Source organism: Pinus tabuliformis, chromosome 4_2 (genome assembly GCF_031772625.1).
Source record: "Pinus tabuliformis cultivar Carrire ecotype Pingquan chromosome 4_2, CPIR1, whole genome shotgun sequence".
NCBI lineage: Eukaryota > Viridiplantae > Streptophyta > Pinopsida > Pinales > Pinaceae > Pinus > Pinus tabuliformis.
In genome coordinates, this window is record NC_142304.1 from 891124015 (window position 1) to 891145391 (window position 21377).

Consider the following 21377-nt stretch of genomic DNA (forward strand, 5'->3'; position numbering starts at 1 on the left):
TGTTTTTGATTTGAATGTGCGCTGTTTTAGATATTCAATACGCACTGTCTGATGGTTGTTAACAGATAGCATGTTTTTGATTTGAATGCGCGCTGTCCATGGTTATATACAGTGATGATAGCACTGTATCAATACGCACTGTCTGATGATAGCATGTTTTGATTTGAATGTGCGCTGTTTTAGATATTCAATACGCACTGTCTGATGGTTGTTAACAGATAGCATGTTTTTAATTTGAATGCGCGCTGTCCATGGTTATATACAGTGATATATGAAACGACTCAATAATATTGGATGCGTTGTTGAATGTGCGCTGTTTTAGATATTGAATACGCACTGTCCTGGAGCTACGCATTACCTCTTTACAAAGGGGCCGAACCCACGACCGCATGGATATGGTATGGTAACTGTGAGTGTGAATGTCCGTGGATACGCTGTGATAAGCATTGAGTCAAAGTATTGTGCAGTTTTCAAAGCGTTTATATATATCAGTCAAAGTGTTTTTGCGCGTTTTATTACACAGTTTTCTTTTGAATGGTAATGCTGCATTGAAAAGTTATCATTTCAATAAAATGCTGATGCTTCTAGCAAACATTAGAGGGATTTGAAGGCTGTAACGTAAGGAATTTTTTTATCAGCAGAAGTAATTTTTTACAGAATGCATTCAATCATTTCTATGGTAGGAATAGTTCTCACTGGCAAGGAGAACTATCCTGAATGGTCCCGGATGATAAAACACACCCTCATCTTCAATGAGTTGTGGAAAGGAGTGTGTGTCAGAGAAGAAGACAAAGACCCAGTGCAGCCTACATCAGACAAAGAGCTCGTCATTTGGGAAAACAAGAACAGCAAAGCCTATGCATTAATCGCAGCATCTGTAAATGAAGAAGTAAGTCGCCATATTTCATCATATTCAACTGCCTTTGAAGCTTTACAAAAGCTGAAAGAACTCTATGACTCACATTCTGCACTTGAAGTTGTTCAGCTCATGATTAAACTCTTCACTCTTGAACTGAAAAATAATGATCCTCTTGCTCTTGCATCTGAAGTAAAATCCATAATGCATGATATCAAATCCACTAAGGTTGAGCTGGATATCCCTCTTATTGCCTTTCTCAAGGCACTCTATCCTACTTACTCCAATTATCTTGAGTCTTTACAAGCAAATGGAAATCTTAAAGATATAACCTTTGACTCTCTTGTGAAAAAGTTTGCTGAAAGAGAGAAAGCCTTTGGAAAGAAGACAGTCCTTGAATCTTCTGAAGAGACTGTGTGCCTTGCTCATAAAGAAAAGCATCCTGCTCAAGACTCTACAAGAGGAAGAGGTGGACGAAGAGGAAGAGGAAGATATTTCAGAGGCAGGGGGGGCAGACATTCTCAAGGAGAAAAGGCAGATCTGCATTGCATTCGCTGCAAACGAAATGGATCACATGATGCTTCTACATGCAAGCTACCATGGGACAAAATTGAGCAGAAAAGAAACCAGCAGAAAGGTAAAACTGATGATACAGACAAAGGTAAAGCACCTGAATCCGCTCACTATATTGAGGCACAATGTAACATTGGAGTAAATGAAGATTTGTTTAATGCTTCACTTGCTTCTTCGAAAAATGATTGGTTGCTTGATTCAGGAGCAACCTGTCATATGACTCATAGGAAAGATTTTTTTGAAGATTTCACTGACAATGTTGATGGAGCAGTATACTTTGCAGATCAGTCAAAAATCAAGCCATCAGGGCTTGGCACAATCAGGCTTAAACTGCCTGGTCTTCCAGACTTTCTTCTGGATCATGTTCTATATCTCCCATAGCTCAAGAGAAACTTGTTGTCCTTGGTCCACATCCGCCAGCAAGGTCACTCCATTCATATGTTTGATGGCAAGCTTGAGGTAAGAAAAGCATCTGACCACTCACTTGTCATGAGGGGAATAGAAGAAGAAAGACTTCTCAAACTGCAAGGAACCTCTGCTCATGCACAACATTTCTCATATATTTCTCATCATGAAGAAGGTACACTTCCATCAAGTTTATTATGGCATGCTAGATTTGGACATTTAAACTATGACAGTCTCCGCTTATTGAAGAAAAATGGTGTTGCTGGTTTGCCTACAATTCCTAGAAAACATAAGCAATGTGATGCTTGCATTCTAGGAAAGCATAGCAAACAGTCTTTTCATGATTCACATTCAAGAGCACATAGGAAGCTTGAACTCATTCATTCAGATTTATGTGGTCCAATGCATGTTCCTTCTGCAAATGGAAATAAATATATCATGACATTTATTGATGATTACACCAGAATGTGTTGGGTTTATTTATTGAAGAACAAATCTGATGCTTTTCAAACATTCAAGAATTTTCATAAGTGGATTGAAAATGATGCACAATCTCATATTGGGTCTATTCGCACTGATAATGGAAAAGAATATACATCAAATGAATTTGAAAACTATCTTCGCCAACATGGGATCAAACATCAAACAACTGTGCCTTATAATCCCCAACAGAATGGTGTAGCTGAAAGAATGAATAGAACAATCTTGAATATGGTACGATCCATGTTTTTCTTCAAAAATGTAAAGATAATGTTTTGGGCTGATGCTGTTCTATGTGCTGCATATATAAAGAATAGATGTCCATCTAATGCTATAAGAAACAAGACTCCTTATGAATTGTGGTATGGACATGTTCCTTCGGTAAAACATCTCAAGATCTTTGGTTCCACCTGTTATGCTTTGATACCAAAGGTACATAGAAATAAACTTGGTGCTAGAAGTCGTAAGTGTATCTTCCTGGGGTATTCAAACACCTCTAAAGCATACCGTCTCTATGATGAAGTAAATAAAAAGTTTGTTGTATCTAGAGATGTCATTTTTCTTGAATCATCCAAATCTGACAGTGTTGTTGAGCGGCAACTTGATCGCTTGGATAGATTCACAAAAACGAAATCATTTCAAGAGTTTGATAATCAGATTCCACATCTTGAAGGGGGGGATTCCTATACTAGATCAACATGTGGAATCTTCTTCTGAAGAACAATCTCCCCTGCATGAAACTCCAACACCGGATGATCCTTTAAGTGATGTAATTGATAGAATTGGGAGACTCAATCTTGATTCAGTCCCAACTCAATCAACAGAGCAGCCTGGACCATCTCAGAAAGGTCCCCCAAAGTGGCTGACAAAAACACTTGAAAGTGTTCATCCTGATGAAATTGGAAAAACAGGAACCAGAAATTCAAACCGACAAAATGGAGGTGATGTAGATGACTCTAATTCACCTGTTGATATGGATGTTACTTATGATTGTGAATTGAACTTGTCTACAGATTTTGAACCAACTTCCTTCAAAGAAGCTGCTTCTCATGATGAATGGAAAGAAGCGATGCAAAAGGAGTATGATGCCCTCATAAAGAATCGCACTTGGAAGCTAGTTGATCCTCCATTTGGAACCAAACCAATTGGCTGCAAGTGGGTCTACAAGAACAAATACAAAGCTGATGGCTCACTTGACAAGCACAAAGCTAGGCTTGTGGCAAAAGGTTTTGCACAGAAGGAAGGGGTCGATTATGAGGAAACTTTTGCCCCCACAGCAAAATGGGCCACCATCCGGACACTCTTTGCACTAGCTGCTCGAGACGGTTGGAAAGTCCATCAAATGGATGTAAAAACTGCATTCTTGAATGGAGATCTAAAAGAGAATGTTTTTATGTCCCAGCCTGAAGGATTTGCTGTGAAAGGACATGAACATAAAGTATGCAAACTTGTGAAGTCCTTGTATGGCCTCAAACAAGCACCATGAGCCTGGTATGAAAAACTAACGGAGCATCTTCTGAAACTCAACTTCAATCATTTTGATCTTGATGATGCAACTTTATTTGTCAAGAAAGTTGGCAAAACAGTTGTATATCTTGTGGTATATGTAGATGATCTTTTAATGACAGGGAACAATGAAAGCTATATTGCATCCATAAAGAAAGAATTAGGAAAAAGTTTTGAAATGACTGATTTGGGCTATGTTCATTATTATCTTGGCATTGAAGTAACCCAACATCCAAAATCCATATTTCTTTCTCAAAAGAAATACATTGGAGATTTGTTAAACAGATTTGGCATGACAGAGTGCAATCCTCTTTCTACTCCAATGGAACAAAACTTAAAGCTCACATCTATTGAAGGAAAGGAATTTGAGGATGCAACAAAGTATAGACAGCTTATAGGAAGTCTCATCTACCTCACTACTACCAGACCAGACATTTCATTTGCTGTTGGAATCATCTCCAGGTTTATGCAAAAGCCTTGTGAGGGACATTGGTCTGCTGCAAAAAGAGTCCTAAGGTACTTGAAGGGAACTCAAGACCTTGGAATCAAGTATACACAGGTGGACGACTTCAGCTTGATTGGATACTCTGATTCAGACTTCGATGGAGACAAAGAAACTGGAGTATCTACTTCAGGATATGCTATGAGTCTTGGATAAGGAGCTGTCTCTTGGAGATCACGCAAACAATCAGTTCCAGCAGATTCCACAACAAAAGCAGAATACGTGGCAGCAGCTGAAGCAACGAAAGAAATTGTGTGGCTCAGGAAAATTCTTGAAGATTTGCAGGTAAAACAAGTACAATCAACGCCACTCATGATTGACAACACCTCTGCAATAAAGTTGGCAAAGAACCCAAAGTTCCATGATCGTACTAAGCACATCAATACTAAATATCATCTGATCCGACATCGTGTTGAGGCCAAAACAATCTATCTCCGTCATTGTTCCACAAATGAGCAAATTGCAGACATCTTCACCAAAGCGCTTGGAAGAGAAAAGCTTGAAAGATTCAGAACGATGCTTGGACTCACCAACATCCCTTCAGATTAAGGGGGGGAATTGTTGACACCTAATCCTCAGCGGTTGGGTGTACCCAGAATGTGAACAGTCATCAAGTAGATGAACTGATTAGTCACATTCCTGTATATAAACAATAGTTACCTAATGAAATAAATCAATCAATTTTTTCTGCCAAGTCTGGAGTTACCCTGGCCTGACAAATTCAAACAAACAATCAAGTTTCATGAAGCCTACCTGATTGTGATGAAATTGGGTCTGATGAACCCTCCTTTAGCCTCCTGCAAGAGCTCCTTCACTATGCAATGGAGTCACTCAACTCCTTCAGTGAAGACTCAACACTCGTAGAAATTAGTCAAACACTCAAATGACAAGTGAATGAGAAACGAGAGGGAGGGAGGTGCCTATAAAACATTTTCTTCCCTCCATTTTCCCTTTCCCTCATCCTTCTCTCAAAAAAAATAAAAATAAAAAATCGAAATTTGAGGGTCTTGATGGATATCATGTGGGTCTTCACGAGTTTAATGCGAGTCGTTTGCAGGTAGACGAGTTGAATATGGGTCAACATGGGTGGGGGTAAGAAGCGTGGGTTATATGTGAGTGACCCATTTCACAATAAGAAACGTCAAGACCTGTGAGTCTTCGTCGGTCTTGTCGTGCTTCATTGGTTAATCCTCTCAAAGGACTTCGTGAAACAGTTAAAGAAACAATCGTTGTTAAAGACGCGTCCCCCAGGGTCGGGTGCGCGCACCCCTCGCACCCGGGACGGGGAGTCTCTTGGGGGTGCGTTTCCCCACGCACCCTTTTTGGGGAGTCTCGGGGAGACGCAGGGGGGTGCGTTTCCCCAGTGTGGGAGTCTAGACTCCCCAAGACTCCCCAAAAAGGGTGCTTCTGGGCGTCCCCCTTCAGTATGGGAGTCTAGACTCCACAAGACTCCCCAAAAAGGGTGCTTCTGGGCGTCCCCCTTCAGTGTGGGAGTCTAGACTCCCCAAAAAGGGTGCGCCTGGGCGTCCCCCTTTAAATTTGTCTAATAAGACTTAAAAATTAAAAATTCAAAATCCAAAATTCAAAAATCAAAACCATTAATTTTTTTTTTTAACTAAAATTAAAACTAAATAACTAAAACTTAAAAGTCTACAAAAGAAATTAAAATTAAAACTAAATAACTAAAACTTAAAAGCCTAAACCTAAAAGTCATGAAAGACAAAACTTAAAGTTAAAAGCTCATTTCATTTCAATCCAAAGTCATTTCCATTTCCACGCAGAGGCATTTCCAGACAGCGCTGAAATACCATTTCCACACACAGTTGAAAGCGTGAACAGTGAACACGCCCAGCCAACCTCCCTGCCGCCGCTGCTGAGCCAAGACTCTGAGCCAGTCGCCTTGCATTGCTCCAGCCCACTGTTTGCCTGAACGTTGAGACGCTAAGCTGAGGGACGGTGAGCCGAGTCATTGTTGTAGAATGATGAACCATTGAATGATGAATGATATCGATCAATGTATTTGAATATTTTATTATTGATTTTTATTTTTGTTTTTTGAATCTCATGGTATGTATGAATAATAATTAATTCAATAATGAGACTTGTCACTTGAGTATGTCATATGAATGATGTATGTATCAAAATGAATGATGAGGATGGATCAATGATTTAAATTTCAATTGTCTATTTAATATTTTTATGCTTTCATTATTGAACAGTGGACAATGAATATGAACTTGAATTATATATATATATATATATATATATACCTTGACGACTCCCCGCACCCCCGAAATTTCCCTAAAATTTGAGGGTACTCCCACACGTCCCCCCTGTGCGTCTCCCCGCACCCGCGTCTCCCCGCACCGGAGTCTTGGTGGAACATTGCTAAAAATGTGCCCATCACTCAAAAAAATAATTGATTTGACATGCTACGTTTTTTCTATCTTATTTTAATGCTTAGAGGGTGATATTGATGATGAAGATCCTAATATGGGCAATGATTTTGATGATAGGTAGGTATTTGTGCATTATTTTTTCTTGGATGCTAGAGGCCATCTAGAGCCTGTTTGTTGATGTATTTTGGGTTTAGAGATGGATTGCACTAAATGTTATTTTGGTTATGAGCACCCTTACATGCTATATAAATGAGAACTTTGCTTATTTGTGCATAAATGGTTTAGATTCATATGGATGCACATGAATATATATATTTTTCTTTAAAATTTGAATATTTTATATGTTTTTAATCAATCTGTTTTTTGTTTTAGTTTTTTTACTGATTATGGTCTAGTTCCAAGTGGTTCCTAGTTCAAAGGGTTTTCCATTTTGGTCACTGGTTCAATTCTAATAACATTGCACTTGACGTGGAGGCCATCTCATTGGATGGGACTGATACTATTGTTGCATGGAGGGTTGAGGCCGAGAGGCCTATCATGGAATATACCCTTGATTGGTTATAGGAGGAGGCAATGGAGGAGGTAGCATCTACAGGGGAGAGAGAGGTAGTAGAGGAGGAGGAGGAGGAGGTAACACCACCTACCAAGGTCACCAATAGAAGACGTAGTCTACCTCCTCCTACTTCTTCTAGAGGACATTGACCAACCCAAGGGCCGTCTTCATCTAGAGGAAAAGCCATTACATTTTCTCGCAAAAGGGGCAAAGGAAATCATTAGTTAGAAGTTAGAACCTATTTAGTGACTCAGAATTCAGGACATGGTTCACTGTTATGTGTGATGTAGCACTAGACATCTTATATATTAGTTTTATTTTCATATTTATGTATCAATGCATTTATTTTATGTTGTGGATGCTTTAGATACTAAAAAAACTAGAAAAAATAAATAAATATATATATATATATATATATCTATTTGAATTTTTTAACTTTACCGATGTTTTGCCAATTTTTACAATTTTTTTCTTTTTTGAGACCCTCGCCGATTTTCTCCCAATGGTGATGTTCACAACATTGGAAATAAGGAAGATTGATTTAGGAAGATTATTGTGAAGAGCGATAAGGATTCCAAGCAATGTATATATTCTTGATGAAATTCAAGGAGAAAAATGCTACATGGAGAGACATGACTGTTGGTTATGGCATAAAAGGAGGACACTTGAGCTTTGATGGTTTGGTAAAAATCAGCAAAACACAAGCAGTGAGAGATATGTCCAAAATCTCAAAACCAACAGGCGTCATCTATCAATCATGCCAACATGAGAAAAAGATGAGAGTGAGCATTAAGTCAAAAGAGTGTTTGACATCACAACCACTAGAGCTTGTTCACACAGAACTATCCAAACCAACAAGAACACCAACTCTTTGAGGTGAAAGGTATTTTATGTTGTTTATAGATGATTATACTAGAATGATATGGCTTGCATTTCTTAAAGCAAAATCAAAAACACTGGATACCTTAAAATCATTCAAAGTCTTAGTTGACAATGAAAGAAATCTAAGAATCAAATGTTTAAGATGAAATAGAAGAGGTGAATTTACCTCAAATATGGAATTAAGAGACAACTTTCAATTGCAAGAACTCCACAACAAAATGGAATTGTAGAAAGAAAGCAAAGATCAATGCAAGAAACAACAAAAACAATGTTTCTAGAAGCAAAATTACCAAACAAGTTTGGAAAGTAGTTGGTACAATAGTTTACATCATGAACAGATCACAACTCTGAGTGGTAGAAAAATTAAGGTGTGTTGTAGCCCCTCCACTTTCAGTTTGTTTTGCATATCAATTTAACACCCAACCCCATAGTTTACTGCATATTTAAACATGAATGCAAAATGCAATTAAAACATTGTTAGGCTACCACTACTTTCATTTTCGCTTTTCAGTTGATAAGAAAAATTTAGATGAGCACACACACAAATTGAAGACTGATATTTTTAGTCAATCTCAAACCCTAAAAAAACCCACAAAGGGAAAACTAGTTTGAAGGAGTATTTATTTGCTTTTATCAGAGAATTAGTTACAGCATAAAATACGCATGGGTACTTATTTCCTTTGAAATTTGTGTCACTGCTCAACACTTTTAGATCTAGGAATCCGTGCCACAATCTACTCCTTTTTCTTCCTTGAAAAACACACTGGCAGACCAAGAATCTCTGCTAGTTTTTCATGCCACAGTCTAAACTCGGCTCCCTAAAAATGTATGTCAACAATCCTACAATCTTTGCTCCGAAATCATGTTGTCAAACAAACTTCACCTTGGTCTACGTGCCATTGGCATCCCTTTCTCTGGCGCAATTTTCCAGACATGGACCCGAATTTATCTCCTCAAAATGTAGGCCTGTCAGACCACATTAAATGCATTGTCTCTCCCTCAAAACCCACGTTGAATCCTCCTTGATTCACACACAGGAAACTGTTGTGGGTGCCTCGAACTATGTGCTATAGCATTGCCTTAAAACTCGGGCCTGTCTCCTTGGGATTCAAGTGGTAGGTGGTCTTCTCCTTGTTGTAGCTTGGTCTCTCCTTCAACAAACTTCAACTATCACAACCTTCACTTCTCCTCTTCATCTCATCTCTTCTCCAATTTTGCACATGAAGAATGAGAGCCTCCTTTGCCTTTTTCTTCCTTTTAGTCTCATAATGATGAGAGAACCCTATCCCTAGCATTAAGGGTTGAGATTATATCTCAGCTCTCCTTGATCAAGGGTGGAGATCTAATCTCCCATTGACCCCCTCTTAATCTCCCCCTTCATTAATGAGCCTCTATGTCACTTTATAACTTGTTTTTGTACCTTGTACCTTTTTCCACATATAGTCACTTTAAAAACATAATGTAACTTTAATAATATAAAGTACTATGCATTTTGTGTACCTTATAAAGTGACTAAAAGTCACATGACTTTAATAACTCATAAGTTACACATTAAAAAGGTGTCTCATGTGTTTTCCTAGGCCAAAGGCAAAAAGGCACTAGGAAACACCTCCTTGGTACCCTTTTCCTCAACACTCCCTCTTACCAAGGAAGGTGTTTCTCACCACTCCCATCTTATCTCTGAAATACACATGCTTTCTCCTTGGCAATGACTTGGTCAAAATGTCTACAACTTGCTCCTAAATGGTTACTCAAGCTTCATTTCTCCTCTCTGAACACAATCTTTAATGAAATGGTACTTGATCTCTATGTGCTTTGACCAGTCATGAAATACTGGATTCTCCGTGAGCTTAATACAACTTTGATTATCACAGTATATCGTAGTTGGCCTCAGCCTTTGATTATCACAGTATATCATAGGTCGGCGTAACGTACTCATAGTAAGTAAAGAAAGGGAAGACACTTCAGACTGCTCAAGCTTGTAAATCAGTTATCATAACTCAATGTTTAACCGAAATAGCAGTTCTGTCTCTGTACAGTCAGGAACCGGAAAGAAGCCGACAATCAAAAAAAAACAAAATAGAGCTTATCATTCAATCAGCTCGGAAACATTTGCCTCGATGCCGAGGGTAAACTCATTTTCCGTTTAAACTAATAACAAGCATGCAATGCAGAAATGTAATCGCATTAAACCCAGAAGGGCTTACAAAACGAAAAAAAAAAAATGCAGACAGTTTATATAGGCAATAGTTCGGTGGAAAACACCATACCCAAATGGAATGGGTTAAAATCCCTTAAGGGTTTTCTCAGATAAAACTCATCAAAGAACAGGCAAGCTTTCCCAGTAATTAGAGGAGCTTGGCCAACCTGTATTCGAAGGGTACGAGTGTTGGACGATATCCTGGGAACTGGCTTTCTTGAGAGCCGCATTGAAACCCTGCTCTTTCTCCTGCGTGAGAACCAAAACACCCAGTTAGGCTTATTAACAAATCAAAACAAATTAACAACACATAACGATGAACAAATGGAGGAAGTGTCTAATATATGAGCATGCTACATGGGGAAGGGTTCCATTTGTTCGGTCTAGACACTCAAGAGGAAGACCATGAACTAGGCGATGATGAGGAAACCCTGTGAATACCAAACTCGCGAAGGAAGAGACTTGATCTCTTCGCGACCTGCTTCTGAAAAGGAAAAGACAATAGGTGGCGGCCATTCACAGCCCTGCAGCAGTGAAACCAGTTAACCAAGAACCGGTGACGCACAGCAAAAGAAATCACAACAAACTAGCATATTCTCATGATCTGTCACAGCGGGAAGAATCGAAGTTACTTGAGGAGGGTATTGCAACAGCCCGGTAAGGACTAAGGCCAGAAGGTTGGCAAAGTTATCCTCCTTGCAGAGGCACCGAACCAAATGACTACTAATCGCGGTTACCCGGTGGATAGTTACCCTTATCCCATGCAAAATGATCTGAGCCGTTAGATGCCCCTCCCTTAGATCAATGGCAGCAATGTCCACATGTGGACAGAGATAGCCGTGTACACCTGGAGGATGGTGCCACAAGGTCGAGAACAATCCAAAGCCAATGGTTAGGGTCACAGTAGATATTTAATGAAATATGAATCAATGCATTTAATATCCATTACCCATGACCAGTAATCGGAACCCAATGGTTAACCTGTACATCCAGTTCATTAATGATAATTACATCTAATGTACATATGTAAAAGTGTATCAAAATAAAACAAAAATTGTGATTGTTTTGGGTTGCGAGCTTATATGTTAGAATTGGTATCAGAGCCCGGGATTCAACATTGTGGCCTCAAGGAATAATATAATTAACAAAACATTTATGTTTGACAGAGGGGAACAGAGTATATGCAGAAGAGCGTCGTCTACACTATCGCGAAGGGTGGCCATCGGAACAGAATTCACACCGCATTTGGGAACTAATCCGGAGGTGTGGGTGCAGTTGGGAGAAGGCACCCGCAATAATACAGATGCAATGCTACTGGAAACTGTGAAACAACTTCGAGCTGAGATGGCAAATTTGAGGGAAGATAATGAAAGATTAAGACTCGAACAAGAAAGAATATTGAAGAGTCTTTCTAACAAACAGAACCAAAGGAACCCAACTCCTAGTCGGGAGGAGGAAAATAGGAACAAAGAACACCAACAGCGAGCAGAATATTCCAGGCTAGATAATGAAGAAGGGTCAGAAATGTTTCAAGTGGTAAAGGTAACAAGAGACAAAAGACCGAATTACTGGGAGAATTTAAAAAAATTAAACCTCCAATGTTTGACGGAGAAAAGGAAGAAATTGTTGAGGCCTAGTTAATCAACATGAACAAGTACTTTCAGATCTATGAATACGAAGATAACCTAAAGGCCAGACTCACCATTTTCCAACTACAAGGAAAAGCTACCTTGTGGTGGGAGGAAGTCAAAATGGTACGGGGAGTTGACAAACAAGACCCCATTATTACAAAAATTGCCCCCACCATACTAGAGTTGCGCAAGTAGCAAATGTTCAGGAATCTTCCACAGTTGGAGATTTGGCCAGAAGCATTCCTTGGATAAACGCAGCCTTAGACAACAATCAAACCGAGTATCAGCCTTCCATGGTGGAATTTGAAGGTAAGATTGCTAATCATCATGTATCCATTTTGATTGACCCAGGAGCAAGTTTGAGCTATGTTAGCCCTAAGATAGTTGAATTATGTCACTTGAACTCTGCCAAGTTTAAAACCCCTTGGCTGGTCCAGCTAGCCACTGGGGAGAGGCATAGGGTTTCAGCTAAGGTAAAAAATTGCCTATTAGAAATAGTCGAACAGCCAGTAAGGGTAAACTTAAACATGTTACCTTTAGGGTCATATGATGTACTCATCGGAATGGACTGGTTAGAAAAACATTGGTCAATCGTTAACTGTAAAGACAAGACTATAAATTACCTCTCTAAAGAAGGTGTTAGACAAGAGATTCAGGGAATTCGAAAAACTGTTAAACTACTTCCTATTACCGCCAATCAGTTAAGTAAATGTATTCGAAAAGGTTGTCAGGTGTATGTTGTCCAAGTTGGTTATACCAACTCCAAGGATAAAACAACTACTTTAAGGGACATGCTTGTTATTCAGGAATTTGCAGACATTTTCCCTGAGGAGATACCAGTGTTACCGCCGAAAAGGGATATCGACTTCACTATAGAATTCATACCAAGGGTTGCCCCGGTGTCAAAAGCTCTTTATCGTATGAGTATACCTGAATTAACCGAACTCAAGATGCAACTGCAAGAACTATTGGATAAAGGCTACATTCGCCCAAGCGTGTCACCGTGGGGGCACCTGTGTTGTTTGTAAGGAGATGGCACATTATGACTGTGTATTGATTATCGACAACTTAATAAGTTGACTATCAAGAATAAGTACCCACTACCAAGGATAGATGATTTTTTGACCAAGTGAAAGGAGCCACTATTTTCTCCAAGATAGACATGCGGTCAAGTTATCATCAAATTAGAGTAAAAGAAGAAGATATTTGCAAGACAACGTTTAGAATGCATTACGGTCATTACGAGTTTATTGTATTGCCTTTCGGACTCACCAATGCACCAGCAACCTTTATGAGTCTGATGAATGGCATCTTGCACCCTTATCTGGATAAATTTGTTGTAATATTTATCGATGATATACTGATTTATACTAAAAATTTGAAGGAATATCAGGAACACCTCCGTATAGTTCTTCAAGTCTTATGAGAAAACCGGTTGTACGCCAAATACAACAAATGTGATTTTTATAAAAATCAGATCCAATATTTAGGACACATTATATCATCAGAGGGTATAGCAGTAGATCCTGAGAAGATTAGGACCATCATGAATTGGATGGTCCCTAAAAATGTAACTGATATCAGATCTTTCATGGGCTTGGCCGGTTACTACCGACGATTCATAAAGGGGTTTTCAAAAATTGCGTACCCTATCACTTCTTTACAGAAAAAGGGAAGGGATTTTCGGTGGATAGATGAATGTCAGCGCGGTTTTGAACTGCTAAAACAGTTACTAACCACAGCCCCTGTACTGGGAATAGCGGATCCAGAGAAGGAATTTACTGTATGCACAGATGCTTGTCAAGAAGGGGTTGGGGGTGTGTTAATGCAGGAAGGGAGAGTGATAGCCTATGAATCCCAAAAGCTTAAGGATCACGAACAAAGGTATTCAACTTATGATTTAGAACTAACAGTCATGGTCCACGCCTTGAAAATGTGGCGACATTACCTATTGGGAAAGAAATTCCTTCTAATGACAGATCATAGTAGTTTGACCAGTTTCTTCAAGCAACCAAACTTAAATGCACGACAGGCAAGATGGATAGCCTTCCTAAGCGAATTTGATTTTGATATTAAGCACTTGAATGGAAAGGAGAATCGAGTGGTGGATGCCTTAAGCAGAAAGTTGCATCACATCTATGAGATCTCGTTCAGCAAGGTGGAAAGTAAGCTCTTAAGTCAAATTAAAGAAGCTGCTATGAAGGACCTTGAATATGAATTCCTTTAGCAGCAAGCAAAACAAATAATAGATTCAGGAAAACAGGGTGACTATGGTGTAAATTGCGATCAAATGTTGACCTTCAGAGGAAGAATTTTTGTGCCAAACCAAAAAGCTATCAAGCAATATATGCTGGATGAATTTCACAGAAGTTTGTATATGGCACATCCAGGCTATCAAAAGTTGTTTTCAGCGATTAAAAAGAATTATTTTTGGCCAGGAATGTGGAAAGATATTGTAGAATACCTGGCTAAATGCTTAGAATGTCAGCAGGTTAAAGCAGAACATCAGCACCCGACTAGTTTACTTCACCCACTTCCTATTCCCGAATGGAAATGGGATACAATTACATTGGATTTTATAACCGGACTGCCTAGATCCAGAAGGAAAAACGATTCCATTATGGTGGTGGTGGACAAATTAAGCAAAACAACTCATTTTATTCCTGTTAAATCTACTTATAAAACTGTAGAAATTGTTGATATATTTATGAAGGAGATCTTTAGATTGCATGGGTTGCCTAAAGTAGTAATATCTAATAGAGATGTTAAGTTCACCTCTGCATTCTCGAGAGCTTTGTTTTCAGGTTTGGGAACTCAAATTCAGTTCAGTACTGCCTATCACTCACAGACGGATGGGCCGACTGAACGAGTGAACCAAGTATTAGAAGACATGCTACGGATGTATGCAATGCAGCAACCTACAAAATGGGAAGAATAACTCCACTTAGTAGAATTTTCCTATAACAACAGCTATCATGAATCCCTCAAAATGAGTCCATTCGAAGTACTGTATGGGAAGAAGTGCAGAACTCCAACGAATTGGAGTAGTCCTGAAGATAAATTAATTCTAGGACCTGACATGCTAATAGAAATGGAACAAATAGTCAAGAAGGTGCGCAAGAATTTAAAAGCTGCCCAAGATAGGCAGAAAGCTTACGCTGACAAAAAGAGAACCTATAGGGAGTTTGGTGTGGGTGATCATGTATACGTGAGAGTAAAGCCTAGTAAAAGTTCCTTAAAATGGGGGGGATGTGCAAAGCTAGCCCCTCGCTATTGTGGACCTTTCCAAATTCTGGAAAGGGTAGGGCCTGTAGCTTACCAACTTGCTCTACCAGGCCACCTACGAATTCATAATGTGTTTCATGTATCACTACTTAAAAGATATATTTATGACCCCAGGCATGTCATTAATTGGCAGGACGTGCAGGTAAAAGAAGTAGTGACAATGTTTTTTCTTTTATTATTAACTCTCAGACTATTTCAGTTATATGATTAGTAATAAGTGTATGATGAATGCAGGTAGAACCAGACGGAGAATTCCTGGTCGAGCCCCTGCATATTCTAGAACGGAGAGAAATAATGCTCCAGAAGCGAGCTATCATCCAAGTTAAAGTGCAATGGAAGCACTTTAGCCCAGATGAAGCTACTTGGGAAGATGAAGGCTTTATGCAACAAGCTTATCCTGTTTTGCTTCAGGACTGGGAGAACATCGAGGACGGTGTTGCACATAAGGGGGGAGATGTAACACCCCCAGTTACCTTGGTTTTATTTCTGTCTTTTACAAACAAGTTTAATTGTTAAGTAATTACCTCTTATGGAGGTTAACAGGTTGCTTGGTTAGTTAAATGTGAAAATTTGGGTACCAAAGGACAAGTGGTTCCCTAAGGCTTTGATCTTTGGCCTAGGGAAAAGTGTCCAAATTTATTTGTACTTTTCTCCTAAAGTGACTTTATAAGTGGTAAAGTCAATTTAATTTAAAAGTGACTTTATATGTGGTAAAGTTACATTCTAATTTAAAGGTGACTTTATTAAAGTCAATGAAGAATTAGAAAGTGAAAAAGTGAATATGGAAATAAAAGGCTAAGTGGGTCTTTATTTAAGTGGGTGAGTTAAAAAATAGAAAGCGAGAGTTAAAATGCACATTTATTCTCATCCCTAGATCTAAATAAATCTTAGTCATTAGATCTTAGGCTAACTCAAAAGGTCATTTAGAGAGTAAAAGGAGAAGAGAAGAGAAAAAGATCAATTCTTTTTTTTCATGAGCATTTGAGAGAAAGAGAAGAGAGAGCAAGGAGAATTTCTAAGCAGTGAGGAAGTGAAAGAGAGCAGCAAGAAGACATTTCAGCAAATCTGGGCAGCCGCATTTATTGGCACGCATCCCAAGGCAAAACCGCACAACAGGAAAAAAAAAGGCACAGAAATCGAGGAAGAGGGACAGCGGCAAGGGCACGATTTTTTAGACAGGTTGTACAGCATTTAATGTTGTTTTATTGCTAGAAAAATTTTTGTTTTGCTAGTTTCTTGATTGGCACAATTTTTTAGGCACGGAAATCGAGATAAGTTGTAATTTGTGGTTGCTACAATTTTTACTGTGTAAGCATTTTCAGAAATAAAAAAGAGCTCTCAAACTGGTTTTCCCCAAGAGTTGTAGGGGGGTTTTTCCAGGGTCACATGACCAAAAATCACTGTGTTTTTTTCTATGTGTGGCTGTCATAATTTTGTTGTGTTTTATTTCTGCAATTTCAGTAGTTGTGAAATCTCTAAATTTGTGTTTTCAGAAAATATTGTCATTTTCATATTTTAGAATTTTTATCATGCTTGGATTTAAACTAAATGCATGGAGTGATAAAAAAAACTGATAACCAGAGTGGGGGTTGAAATTCTTCATTAAAGACCTAATTGAGTTAGGAAAGACTTTTTAATTCTTATTTAAAAGAAATGATTAGGATTTACAAGAATGTGTGTTATCTGAGGAAAGGAAAACTCATGGAGGACCACAAGAGTTCCTAACTCCCAAGACAGTTGGAGGAAACAGTTACTCCTTATTCCAAAGGATTTCCTTTAAAAAAAGGAATCCGAGGAAAAGGAGGGGGTTGGCATTTTTCCTTCTTGAAAAGTTAAAAGCGGGAACAAAGAAAGGGGTCGATGTTATGCGTTGCCCAAGAGCTAGGTTCTTGAGCTGGTAAGGACTAGTGGAAGGTTCGAACTCTGTCATAGTTATATGTCAGGTTGGGTCAAGTGAGACCCTGATTGCCATTGACTAAGCTTTAAGGAAAAACCCTCCACTGTCACCACTATTTGGGAGTTGGGAGAGCTCGAGGGGGAGTACTGGTGACCAAGCCATTCTCATTGGACGATATCCTGGGAACTGACTTTCCTGAGAGCCGCACAAAAACCCTGCTCTTTCTCCTGCATGATAACCAAAACACCCAGTTAGGCTTATTAACGAATAAAAACAAATTAACAACACAGAGCGATGAACAAACGGAGGAAGTGCCTAATACTTGAGCTTGTTATATAGGGAAGGGTTCCATTTGTTGGGTTTGGACACTCCAGAGGAAGACCATGAACCAGGCGGTGATGAGGAAACCCTGTGAATACCAAACTCGCGAAGGAAGAGACTTGACTTCTGTGCGAGCTGCTTTTGGAAAGGAAAAGAGAAGAGATGGCGGCCATTCACAGCCCTGCAGCAGTGAAACCAGTTAACCAAGAACCAGGCTGCACAGCAGAAGCAATCACAACAAACCAACATATTCTCATGATCTGTGATAGCGAGAAGAATCAAAGTTACTTGAGGAGGGTATTGCAATAGCCCGATAAGGGCTGAGACCAGAAGGTGGGTGCAGCTAGCCTTCCCGTAGAGGCACCGAACCAAATGACTGCTAATTGCGATTACCCGGTGGGTAGCTACCCTTATCCCGTGCAAAATTATCTGAGTCGTTAGATGCCCCTCCCTTAGATCAACGGCGACAATGTTCACATGTGGACAGAGGTAGTTGTGTACACCTTGAGGATGGCGCCTCAGGGTCGAGAACCATCCAAAGCCAATGGTTAGGGTTAGGGTAGATATTTAATGAAATACGAATCAATGCATTTAATATCCATTACCCATGACCAATAACCAAAACCCAATGGTTAACCTATACATCCAGTTCATTAATGATAATTATGTCTAATGTAAGGTTGGGTACATGTGTAACATATGTAAAAGTGTATCAAAATAATAAAAAATAAAAAAAATAAAAAATTGTGATTGTTTTGGGTTGCGAGCTTATGTGTTACACACAGCAGCGTCAACTACGACAGTTGTGACCACGGCAGCTTCCACCACGACAACCACAGCAGCTTCGACCACGAAAACTACGACAACTTCGACCACAGCAACTTCTCTGCTCCTAGCTCGAACCTGTGGGAGACTATTAAACCCAAGAATAATTCCACAAACTTGTCTTCCTTGCTTTTCTAGGCTGCGGCTACTTCTCTACCTCTTATCTTGTCTCCACCAAAAAATTTGAGCTTGAATGGACAAATTTAGGTTTATATTTATAGTGGTTTTTCCATATTCTGAAGGGACACGTCTCTTTGCCAAGGGTTATGAGCCTACTCAAGTCGGCTTGGACAGTTTGACAATTTTTGACATATGCTAATTTCAAAAATTGATTTCTCTTCAACGATAAGGAATTAGGAGGCAAGTGAGTACTCATTGGAAAGCTTATGACCTCCTCTATAAGTTGATATAGTATTCCCTTCAAGATATGACCTCTAATGATGGAAATTTAATTTTTCTTTCATCATATGCATATTTTTTCATAACAGCCCTATTAAAGAATTTCTTTTATGGAATTAGAGCATCAAGTGGATTAGAATTTTTTTCACTATTTTGACATGCTAGTGCATGTGATCTTCATGCATTAGGATTGCATACAAGGACTAGGGTTTCTTTGACATATTCATACATCTAGGGTTACTAGATTAGGGCTTCATCACATGGGAATTATGAGCATCATTCAACAAGGCTAGGGTGCCTTTTCAATAATGTCTTCATGGGCATCTTCAACAAGGTAACTTCTTTCTTAGGGCATCTCCAACAAAGCTTGGGCAATGCATATAAGGGAAAGTTATTGGCTTGCCATCATTAATGACTGACATGGCTAGCTTCAACAATGCAAACATGATATCATAATGACATCATTGCTAGCGCTTCGTTATGGCAAGTGCATCTAGAATTTCATTAATATACACATGCACCTAGGGTCTAGTCAAGTAGTTAGGGTTTAGGTCTCCTAGGGTTTGCACAATATCTAGGGTTTGTTTCAACAATTCAACTATGATGCCATCAATGACAACTTTATTCAACAGGTTGTTGCAATTCTAAGTTATTCTCCTTGATGAAAGATGTTTGGTTCCTCATCACATGGTGTTTGATAGTAGTGTATTCCTCGTTGAATAATTGTGAAAGGTATATATAACCCTAAGTTGCACGAAACGGGGAAACGGGGAAGCGAAACGAAACGCGGAAGCGAAACGAAACGCGACCTCCCCAAATTTTGGAAACGGGGAAACGCGAATATATATAATAATATATATATATATATATATATATATATATATATATATATATATATATATATATTAAAAACATTTAAAAATTATTAATATATATATGTGCAATCATAAAGCATTAATGATACATTTACTTAAACATTTTAACATTAAGATTAAGATTAAATGGTTTCTAGAACAGCTTAGAAACCCTAAAAAAATTTACAAACTAATTAGAAAAAAAAAAATTAAAAAACAAGTGATTTTTTGGAGGAAACGGGGCCCGTACGGCCGGAAACGCGTTTCCAGGCCGTACGGTACGCGGAAACGCGTTTCCGTTTCGTTTCCGTACGGAAACGGACCCTACCCCTGCGTTTCCTGCAACTTAGATATAACCACTTGAGCTCAATTGTCTGGTTTTGTTATCATTTAACTGGAAATATAGTGGAAAATTGTGCACCTACAGCCAACAAGTAACAAACTGATGTGCAAAATGGATCATTGTAACTGTCACACAGACTCAGAAATTTATTGGAAATTAAGAGAATATACAGGAGGGAATCCTACATCTTATACTATGGTATTGTGATAATAATATGGCCAAAATTATGTATAACAGTTGTGAGTAACTTTCTGAGTAATGAAGATATCATATTTGACTCTTTAGAGGCCTCATTTGGATGTTATTTGTCCACTGTATATATTTTCTGAAGTGAAAATTATTAAGGAAACACCTACAGCAATTTTCACACACACTGTTCGAAGAAAGGTCTCACAAAGGAAGTTATACAAACTCAGAAATTTTTAAAGAAAAATCAGAAGTTTGTCAAGGTAGAATCTTACATTTGAATAGTGTACAGCAAAGTACTAAACTGAGTTGAGTTGCAAAGGATCGTTAATGTCATTTATTCAACATGTGAGAGACTGAGCCAGTGAAGCATGACCCTTATAAAACCCTTCAAAACTTGCGGGTCTTGACGAGTCATATGTCGAAACAGATCACTAGCATAGAACTCGCGCATAAGACTTGTGTTGACCCATTGACTTGCATACAACTCGTATCAAACTTGCACGAACCTGTATAAGACCCATCCCTGTCAGCAAATTTCGATTTTTTTTCCTTTTTTTTAGATCAAGTGGAGGGAAAGGGAGTCTTATTTTGAGTTTTATTTTTTGAGTCTTATATGAGTCTTATACGGGTCGTCCCCAATACTTATACGAGTCACTAAGTCAATAGCCAGACGAGTCTTACACGAGTACAAGTCGTGCAATATTGGTCTGAACAGTTACAAGTTGGTGCTTACAGAGGATTGGTATCCTCATCTTCTTGATAGGTTGGAGCCTACAATATTGTAAGTTGGTGCTTATAGAGGATTGGTGTCCTCACAGGTGGTTTCCTGTAACATTGTAATAAATTGAAGATTGTTAGAAAAGCAAGCATGTGGTTTTTCTCCTAGTTTAGGTTTCCACTTTAATCTTGTGTTCATGCATTGTGTTAATGGTTGACTAGGTGATGAGATTTTTGCTTTAAGATTAATAAAGTGAAAAGAGTTTAAATCCATGTGATACTGAAACCCCCCCCCCAGTATCACTTTGTATTTTCAACACTCCTCTCATCCAAAGCTAATATGTCTACAAAATCCTCTAATCCAGCAGCAAAACAAGGAAATTCCTCCCTTACATCATTTTGTAAAGAAGCTGGAAACAACCTCTGAAAGGGTTTCTTCACTCCACTGGCCACCTCCTTGTCCTTATGTGGGGCCTTCCTCTTCCCATTGCCTTGAGCAATGAATACTTCATCAGAAAATTTTGGATTTATAGCTTGTGCCAAAGTGTGCAATGGAATGT

General features: G+C 38.8%; 1 protein-coding gene and 1 pseudogene across 3 annotated transcripts in view; one reads left to right on the forward strand and one right to left on the reverse strand.

The window, feature by feature from the left end:
• The window catches only part of LOC149172565 (protein-tyrosine-phosphatase MKP1 pseudogene), a 97011-nt pseudogene that overhangs the window by 44388 nt on the left and 31246 nt on the right, over positions 1–21377 (reverse strand). The window lies entirely within an intron of this gene.
• LOC149172566 (uncharacterized) lies at positions 12551–13015 on the forward strand. The gene has a single exon (XM_089426372.1). It carries the CDS (start codon positions 12551–12553, stop codon positions 13013–13015), a length of 465 nt encoding a protein of 154 aa, XP_089282498.1.